Genomic DNA, 10,385 nt, shown 5'->3' on the forward strand with positions numbered 1-10,385 from the left:
CCCGTGATGGACCGCGGCTCGGTTACTGGCTCAGGTTAGTCACGTGACCCGGATCTCTCTCTCTCGCTCTCTCTCTCGCTCTCTCTGTGACTATGACAGTTTATTCACCTTTTGGTGCCCTTTTTCTAATTAATCTTAGTAAATACTATCACTACTACTAAATATTGTATCACAGGTTCTGGAGACTTTTTATGGGTGGCGGGGGTGGTGGTCTGAGCACCGTCCCCCAGGTCACATAGCAGCGATTAAGAACCTTTCCTGCAGGTGGTGAGCCCGCAGGAAGGTGGCGAATACTGTAACTACTTGGTTGAAATAGATTTTTTAAAATGTTGTCAATTAATTTTGTCATCAATAAGTTCGTAAATAACTTTTTTTTTACCGTAAATGGTCCATTTAAAAATAAAAATAATTCAACCAAACAGTTCTGACAGCTTCCACAGGGTGGCAGTAATGAGTCACCGCATGAGAAGAAGCCATCAGCCAACAGGTGGCCTTGTTATCCATCAGGTGCCACAGCACAGTCGGTGCTTTCAGCAAGATGCCGGAGGCCAAACAAAACAAGAGAAAACGTTCCCATATCGAGTCGGAGGAGCAGGAAGTGAAATCATTTTGTTTTATTCATGCACGTAGAAATCATCCGATATACTTTCACCTGTATAACAACCTCTTCAGAAACATCTGGCGCGTCACCAGAGCAGAGAAAACATGGAAAAACAAATACTTTGTATTTATACGCACGACTCAATCCCGACACGTCGGATTGATATTCAGAACCATTTAGAACCAACCCGATGGAGTAAAAGACAAAACTTTACACAGTAAATAAAATGTAGGATGAGGTTCATATAAATACCAGGAGTGGACGTCATATGAAGGAACTCGTGTAAACATTCGCAACATAATATTATACAGTTTGAATCTGTCATATACAATTAAATACATCTCAATCTGATGGTCCACTCAGGGGTCTGCTACCTTGTTGACCAAAACATAACTTTTAGTCACTTTTAATGGAATAAAGATTAGAATTATTTCCCGAAGCTTCTGATAGTCAACTTTTAAAATGAAATAAAGAAAGTTTTAATACACACACAGAAAGAAAAGGAGACATTATATTACATTTTTAGCTGTTTTGTTGATGTTGTAAGCTGTTTTTATCTTTGTTATCCTTTTCAAATGGATTCACCATGCTTACCCATTTTATCTTTATATTTTTTGGGATGTCACCTTTTATTTTTTTACCAAATAACCCTTTTTTAAACTATTTAACCTTGTTTTTGCCATTTTCCATTTATTTGTATATATAACAGTCCATCTGTTTATTTCAACCATTTTAATTTTCTTTACTTTTTTCATTTTTGCCATTTTACACTATTTTCAAGGCCATTTTAGATTATTTTTTGCAAGGGGTTGACTTTTTTTTTATTTGTGCTATTTTACCCTATTTCAAAGCACTTTTACCTTCATTTGAACACGTTCTTTTCTCTATTCAGTTGGTCAATTCTATCTATTTAACAATTTTCATCCTTTTAGATTTTCTAGCCAATTTGAGCAATTCTAGCTACAATAAATGCCTCGTCACTTTACATCTTGAGCAATTTGAGCTTTTCTAGCGGGTTTAATTTTAGATTTACAATTTACCAATTCAGATTATTTATTTCCATTTTAGCAAATCTAGCCATTTTATCTTTTCGAGCTGATTTTAGTGATTTCAGCTGTCACTTTTTTAAAAACAATTTCTACATTTTTCTTCGAGATTGCACCTTTTTTTGTCAGTTTTAGGAATTGTAGAATTTTCTGTTGTTTTTACTTTTCCAGGTGATTTCAGACATTATAGCCACAAGATTAGCATTTTAATGTTTTCTAGCTGACGACTGATTTGAGTCACTTTTTTTCTTTTAAGAAGTTTTACATTTTCTGGGTGATTTAAGCCATTTGAACCTTTTTAGTTTGTGTAGCAGTTTTAGCTGCTTTGTCCAATTTGACTAATGGTTTCAGCCATTTTAGCCATTTTTAGCCACATTAGCTGTTGTATTCTTTTTAGCCCTCGTTATCCAAGAGATAACAGTCTATTTGACACCAAGTCCAATGAAATCCACCAGTTCATGTACGTAGAGCTGTGGGTTGCGGACCCCTTTGATAGACTGCAGAAGATCATTTTCCAAGTTTGGAAATATTTCGTGAAGTTATCAGAATTCTGCTTTTCAGTTTTCTGACAAAATTCCAGGAAACGCTCTTGGACGTAGTTTTTTTTTAATGTTCCATACAAAATATTCCCAATGAATGAAGAATTCTGTCAACAGTGGGAAGATGCTTGCCTCTCGGGTCAAAATGTTTTCATTTTCTTGATCTCCTCTCCATGAGGCAGAACCTTGAAGTCTTGGAAGATTGTATCTGTGGTTGGTCTCTTTTAGCTGAACCGGACGTCTGGGCTCAGAACTCGCTCTCTTCCAGAATCTCCTCCATTGTCTCCCCGAGCGTCATCTCTCCGTCGCTGCTGGACAGACTCTTCCTGGTGAGGAAGTCCAGCCCTGCTGGATGGGAGCCTTTGGCCCCGCCGCCTTTGGCCCGCCCCGGTCCGATTGCCCGGCCCGGTCCGTGCACAGCCACCTGCAGCAGGTTGGGGTTGGCGGAGGACGTGGCGCCTTCGTCGTACGACTCGCTCTGCCGGGAGCCCCGAGGGCGGGGCCCCTGGGTGCATTTCCACAGGTGTTTGAGGGGGGCGCCGTGGAAGCAGCTCCGGACCTTGAAGTGGTTGGTGAACAGGAAAAGCTGCCAGCGCTTCTTCAGTTCAGCTTGGACCTGAAGGAACACAGAGGACCAGAACAATTGTCTTCGCGTCACTTCATTTTCGTCACAACAACTTTTTTTTTTATGACTGAAGGTTAAGAACCAACATTCCAACACTGAACCAAAACTACCCAACTGGAACAGCGCTAATGCTAATGCTAACAACGTACCTCTCCATTAGCAAAGCAGTACAGCACAGCAACCAAGAATCCCTAAAAAAAGACCAAACAAATCATTACATGGCTGCAGGGTCGCAGCTACTCCCTAAAGGACGGATCTCCTTGAGTTACCTGGAAGGAGCTGAGGGTGAGGTTGATGAAGTTCTTCGCGTAGCGACTGTTGCCCTCCACACACTCGTCGACCAGCACTGTGAAGACAACCTCGTGGATTCCCAACAGGGGAATCAGCACCAGCGTCGCTCGGGCCAAGCTGAAGAAAAGAAACGCCGACAGTTGCTCAGGAAAGTTTTAGAAACGTATGCTCTCGTATTGTGACATTTATAAGCAGTGCTTATGGGGCTGACATTTAAATTGCCTCTGTACACAGTCAGTGATTGACATTTAAATGGTGTACTGCTCAGGGGTAAAACTGGTACAACACATCTCAAGGTCCTGACATTTGGACGTGAAGCCAAGAACAGTCCCGGGTACCTGTATCTGTAGTCGGTGAACTTCACCTGGTCTGCCTTCAGCTTGGACAGAAGCAGCATGAGGATCTTGATGAATATGAAGAAAATGACCTGCAGATGGGAGGAAGATCGGGTGAAGCGTCAAATCACGCTCGTGATTATTTCAGCAGCTTCGATGTCACATGCCGGCACAAGACTGAAACCACTGAACGGGGCGTGAAATTCAGCCGAGGCGTGGAATCACAGGAGCAACACGGCGCCTCGGAGACAAGCGCAGATCAGCTGCAGTTGCGGGAAATGGACGGAACTCACCAGCACCGCCAGAGTGATCGGGCCCCTGATTATCCACCAGAACCCTCGGTTCACGATCGACCAGCATCTGACGGACAAAACGAGTTCAGAGAGTCAAGCACAAGTGAGGAATGTTCTCAGAGTAAATCAATAATTCAGACACTTACTCTGTGTTTTCATATAAAATCTTGACCACAGTCCACGGCGCCACAAAGAGGACCGGAGTTCCTGGAAAGTGTGAGCAGTTCGTGGTAATCATTCTGTTTTTAGGCCAGGAGATGGCGATTCTTTTTCCTGAAGTGCTACATGAAAACATTTGACTATTGTGAAGGGACGAAAATCAATTTTAACTCACTATAGGCCAACAACAGGCTATTTCTCATCAAAATAAACAGTATATCGGATTGTTTTCATGTTTGGGTCACTTGATGAGTTAAGCTCTTTGCATTTTGTTTGCTTATGATGAATTAAACTGTAATTCTGATTAACAAAACATTCTGCCTGAGGCAGCGATCACACGACGATATTATCGAGTGAAGACGTAAAACCTTTGCTGCATCTTGGTCCATTTACATGCCTGTGCTCAGAGTTGCTGAAAATGCAACTTTGTGAAAACGGCAGCCAAAAATGGGAAATTGTTTGAAAACAGTCAGACTCCATCTCTGTGGAAACGGGGTAAAATACGACTTTTTCAAAACGCTGTAGCTGTACTTGCGCACCTGGGCCGTAGTAAATAGTTCTCCTGTACATGTGAGTGTAGATGGACGATAACAACAATGGCGGCCTCCAGTGCCATGACGGTGCCATATTCTCCCTGGAGTTGTTGGTTTTTTTCATTTAGAGTCACAGGCAGTTGCTGTTATGAAGTTACTGTGAATAAAATGTCAAGAAGTACTCTGTGATTTATGGACGCTAATTAAGAATTCCGACCATTGGGATCAACTGGAAAGCAGCATAAGATAGACTAACATTACCAAGAAGACGATCGAACCCTTTGTGGACGACTCACCCCATCCGAGCAGCATGTAGTTCTTCAGCAGACGCCTCTTGGTCAGGACGGCGGTGAAGAGCAACGTGTGAAGGAAGATCGCCTCCACCAAAAGCCAGAAGTAGTTACAGGCCACAAAGTACTCCATACAGACTTTGGAGAGTTTGCACATCATCGCGATCTGTTTGGGGGGGGGGGGGGGGGGGGGGTCACAGTTCAGACGGCTCAAACACGGGGTGGCACCCGCCGGCCACGTCAAAGGTGAGTTCAGATCGTACCGCAGAGCTGGAGTAGGAGCTCCACCCGGGGTCGTCTTTGGGCAGGTTGGAGTACATAATGTACAAGATGATCTCCTTGGAAATGACGGCTGTGGCTCTCAGGATGAACGACACAAACAGATTCATGTGGATGTAGTTCCTGGTGCAGTGGAGCTTCCTGGTAAGGAGATACAGGGACAGCTTGAAGAAGCCATTGATCCGTTCTCCCTGATCAAATAATTGTTTATAATGTCATAAGCAGTGACTGATCATTGTGAGTGTCTGTTCAGTGGGCCTCCTCATGTCCCTGATAGCATTGCAGTTCGACCTGGTAAAAAGCTCCATGCCTCACTGCCCGTTTATCACAATGACTAATGAGAGCTGAATCATAACAAGGAAACTAAATGTCAGGAGTCTATTTTGTGAAGTCTTTGCCTTTTAAAAGGCTACGTGAGGCTGAGATACCATTTAGCATGTTTATTAGACCTCGAGGACACGCTCAGTGAATATTAGTAGACGACATTAGCTGAGCTTCCATGTAAAGGTTAAAGAAATTGTAAAAAAAAAAAAAAAAATCTCTTAAAATGCAAATGAGGAATTCCAACTTACATAGAAAATCCTATTTCAATTACGTATTTGAATCTACTTCCCTCCTGACATCATTCAATCTGTATCCCGGTGTTTATAGATCAGAAATGTAGGGGGAAAAGATGGAAACTCAACACAAGGCACAACATGTTGCCATGTCAAAAACCCTCCTTCCTCCTGGAAACTGACCTCAGCATGCCCATCAGGAGAGTGGCCAGTGTGAGGGAGAACAGCGACAGCGAGTAGCCAATGACAGAGATGAGCCTGAGGGCATTCTGCCGGAGCATTTCATCCTCCTGGACGCAATTGATGAAGACATTAATACCCCTTCGGTGTTTGTGATAACATAAATACTTTCTGGTATTTCATTTTTTTTTTGTCTTCCCCACCTTGTCTTTAAAATAATGGTCCTCCACACACTCGGAGTCGTCCCTCCAGGGCTCGGACGAGTTCTCCACCGGTCGCCATTTCCCATTTCCCAGACACTCTCGGTGCATCCTCCTGGTGCTGTCTGCAGGTAATTGAAAGATGCATCGATATGCACAGTTTCCTTTTTCGAGAAGCAGAGGGGCTGAGCTACGCATTTCTCTGCATCCAAAAGCCAGATATGGACGGCGTGTAAGAGCTTTTTTTCTGCACATAAAAGGTAAAGGATTGAAAGTTTATGGAAAAGTTTTGAAGATAAGCCATTTCATGTGGGCTGGTGTCCGCCGGATGAAAGCATTAACCTTTTTAAATAACCTAACAGGAACGGCTTGCAAAGTGATTTAATGGCTAATCATAAACATGCACGCCAATGAGAAAATGTACAATATTACTCTTATGAGGGTATCTTTCTGTAAAATAACAGCAACCACATGCCTTCAAAAACATTTCATGTTTTTTTTTTAGATACATGGCAACCAAAGGGTTAATTTTAAGTTTAGACATAGAGTGGGTTTTATGCCTAAGCGAAAGTCTACAGCAACTGTGTGACGAGAAAACACCTTTTTATTGTTCATTACTCTCCGCACTGTCGATCGATGATAAAACTTTAGGATGTAAATGTCAGATCTTTTCCAAAACAAGCCGAGTCCCTTTGGAGCTTGAACCAAACCGACCAATGGTTGTAGAGGAGGTTGAGTCTGGGCAACGGGCCCACCAACCTCACTGAGATCAGCAGAGAAATATTTATAGGAAGTTATTGCAAACGGCACGCTGCTGTTTAACATCTGATTTTACAGTGTGACTGTAAATAAATGTTTCGTTTTAAACACTTGCTCCTTTCATGAGCTGGTATCGCAGCAAGTCTTGTGACAAACGTGCTGATTGTCTCCCTTGAAACGAAGGAATTGACCAAATAAAAAGTGTACGGGCAGCTTTACGTTACCCTCGCTGATCCATGGTAGGTAAGGGGGACAGGGGACGGACACATTGCCCGGAGGGGAATGAGGCCAACAGGCATACGTGTCGAAAGTTCCTTTGCAGTAGTTTCCTGTGATTATAAACAAGTATATTAAAAAAAAAGAAACAACGCCTAACATAACGAGGTAAAGGAAGACCGGTTGGAGGCTCACCAGTTTTGAAGAGTGCGCTTGCTACCAGAGTTCTGTTGCAGTTCTCCCAGTATTCAGTCCGCCGAGCGATCAGACTCTCCAGCAACGAACCTTTAACCTGTCGATTGGGTTCAGAAAAATACCAGACAAAGGTTAAGAAATGGAAATAACCCCAAAATGTGCCAGCCCTGTTTGGGCGATTGTTTTTTTTTAGAGCTTTCAAGATGGATTAAGAGCGTTTATTAGCAACCCTGCATTGGTTAGTGTGCGTTATGGATTCATGTGGTCCTGATTCTGCCCTCAAAGTTTTAAATGTTTTCTTTACCGTGGTTCACAACCTGTGGTCCCCTTGCTTTATAGCTATTAATGTTAATAGATTTTCTGCAGCTCATGTCCTGTTGCAGTGGTTCCCAACATGCAGGTCCCACAGATTAGGATTGAGGTTTGAACTCTATAAAGTTGCCAATTTTCAAGCAAAAGTTTGCAAATGTTGAAAAAAAAAAAAAACTAATTGAGTAAGACACTTTCTAGAAACTCAAGGACACCTGGGAAACTGACATTGAGCCTTACAAAATTTGGCTTCACAGTAGAGGTTTGGACTTCGGAGACCATGAGGCAGACAATCACAATCACGGTCTGCACAAAAAGATGTTGGGAAATTGAGCGTTAAAACATATTTTTGTCCACATAAAACCATCAAAAATGCTAAAAATGTGGAAGTATTCATTCCAGGCCTGTCATGACACCACAGACTTACACCAAAACAGAGACCAGGACATGCTAGTTTGCAGTGTTAGGGCCCGCAGGTTAACCGAGAGGCGGGTTATCATGTCCATTAGGATTTTCATTTGAAAGATTGAATGAATGAATTGAAATAAAAAAAGAAAAAGGTGGAAAATACATCCTTTAGCCATGTTGTTTACAATTAAAGTCATAAAATCAACTATTCTCCTTAAATGAGCAGATATACTGCATCTTTTTTATTAATAAATCCTTGTCCTCAATCATAATTTACCCATCTGGGGGTGAAGCCTTGGCAAGGATACATGAACATCGTTAACATGACGTCATGACTAACTTTATTTTCTCACTTTCTGTAGTTTTATTTTCTTTGTACGTTAATATTTGGTAAGATATTACATGTTTTAAATGATTTGCACTCACAGTATGAATCAGAATAAGAACAACAACAATAAAGAAAAGATTTCCTCTTATAAGCAATTAACCACAACTAATGAAACACTCTGGATCAATAAACATTAATTTACATTAATGAATTTTAACTCTGCTTTTAGCTGGTGTTGTTCGGTTTACTAGAAAAAGTAAAGTGAACTAGTTACTCATTTACGCTACGATAGTAATACAGTGACTTTGATAAGTAACTTTAATCTGATTACTGGTTTGGAAGTAGTAACGCATTAGACTACTTGTTACCTTAAAAAAGTGGTCATATAAGAGTATCACTGAAAATAATTACCTGTCGCTGGAGCGACAACAATAAGAAAACAGTGACCCAAACAAACCCCCCCCTAGATGTTGGGTGATGATAGCGACTCATAAAGTTTGTAAGAGTCTGAATTTTATGGTTTGGTCGACTTTTCTCTCTCAAATTCAATTATTTAAAAAAAAAAAAAAAAAAGGACATTCCTTTTCTATAAATATTGAGTCCCTCTTGGAATTTATACCTCACATCGCAGCCTAAAGACTCAAAACTCAAAGAATTAGGAAAACACTCCTACGTTATCATGACAGAAGTGTTGGAAGTGCTTTCGAAGGATTTTGCCTTGTTGACACTTTCTAACATGAGCTGCTGCATCAAAGTCAAAATAAGCAAATCATTTACATTGAATTCTAAATTTACTTTCATCATCGAATATGGGGTTGTCCTATATTTACATTATTTTTTTTACAAAATTTACAATAGTAAATGTATAAAATTCAACAGTTATATGTTTATAAAGATTACACTATGAAACCAATGCACGTTATCTGTATCCTTTCATTAAAATACAGTATCGGTGCTCAGCCACATGGGGGCACTGTTTTATCATGAGCACTATTTGCTCTTACCTGAGTGTAATCTGCAATTGTTCCAGTTGATTTATCAAGCCGCCTCGCTGCGTTACAGCAGCAGCGAAAACTACGCCTGTATTTATTCTCGTCTCAGAGAAATGAACAGCGGGGGTGGAGGGGTCGGTCGGGTGGGTCGTAAATTCTCCCCAGTCCTCCTACATTTGCTGTCTTCACTGAGGCGTCTCGGAGTTTAAGATTATTAGAGGAGGCGCTTGTCTGTCGTCACCTCCATCCTTTATGGTTGGAGCCCAAAAAAATAAATAAATAAAAAAAGATTGGTTCATGCTAATAAACCCAGTCGTCACGCTTCACTGAGACGCAGAGACCCTGCAGCTCCTCCAACCCTGCCGGGTTCCTCACCCCACTGCCTGTGTCGCACAGGAATTCCTCCAACGAGCAGGAAGATCAATTCACTCGAGACCCCGAGATCGTCCCTGCCCCTATCTGTCTTGTTGCCTCCCTCGTGAGGCTCGACCTGCAGCAGTGCATCGACTCCAGTACAATTCCCCCAACAAGATGAACATGAGCGTGCACTAAAATGACTACTGACCCTGAGCTTGCTTTTTCTTCCTCAACCCCTGGCGGAAAATCCCCAAGAGCAGATATGAAGTTGTCGTTTGAGCTTGCGTCTCTACTTTAAGCAGGCAAATGCAGAAATAACAAAAAAAAAGCAGTGCGACCAGTGTCTGCTAACTGTTGACTTTAGACACATAAATTCCACAGTCAGTCTGTCGGCTTTTCTTTCACTGGAACACACTGGTTCTTGAACCATAATCTAAATCCCAGATCTAAGGAAAGTTCTTCTTCTTTACATTAAGAGTTTCATTACTTCAGGAGATCCTAAGAGAGCGACACTTTGCAGCCCTGAACGTTGTCTTGTGGTACGTGTGTTTACCTGGTGGTTCAGAGGAAGAAAGAAGACCACGAGCAGCAGCTTGGTCCTCCTCCTCCAGCCGGGCAGCAGGGTTGGCATGATGCTGTGCGATCACATCGGGTTGCTGCTGCGCTTCTCCATGCCTCCGCCTCAGACTCTCCGGGCCTCGCCTTCGCTCCGTCTGAACTCGACCTCCCCTCTCCCGGTTCCACAAAAAAGTCGGGCGAGGATTTGCTCGACTTGCAAGGAGCTGTTGTCACACTTGGATAAAATCCTCCTTCCTTTAGTGGACTTGACAAGAATCCACGCTGCCGGGTGCAATGAAATGAAAGAAAACTCTTGATCTCTTCATGTCATAGGT

General features: G+C 42.2%; 1 protein-coding gene across 1 annotated transcript; it reads right to left on the reverse strand.

Annotated features, from left to right (window-relative positions):
- Positions 1 to 2,433: 2,433 nt before the first annotated feature.
- Positions 2,434 to 10,123, reverse strand: glp2r (glucagon-like peptide 2 receptor; the record flags this gene model as incomplete). The annotated part of the gene is made up of 13 exons (XM_080481073.1): positions 2,434 to 2,802; positions 2,961 to 3,002; positions 3,081 to 3,219; positions 3,441 to 3,529; positions 3,731 to 3,797; positions 3,877 to 3,937; positions 4,719 to 4,878; positions 4,976 to 5,132; positions 5,732 to 5,838; positions 5,932 to 6,053; positions 6,912 to 7,016; positions 7,099 to 7,195; positions 10,046 to 10,123. The coding sequence occupies 13 exons, from the start codon at positions 10,121 to 10,123 to the stop codon at positions 2,434 to 2,436; spliced, it is 1,593 nt and encodes a 530-aa protein (XP_080337199.1).
- Between the last annotated feature and the right edge of the window lie 262 nt (positions 10,124 to 10,385).

The sequence above is a fragment of the Lipophrys pholis genome (assembly GCF_963383615.2).
Source record: "Lipophrys pholis genome assembly, chromosome: 1".
NCBI lineage: Eukaryota > Metazoa > Chordata > Actinopteri > Blenniiformes > Blenniidae > Lipophrys > Lipophrys pholis.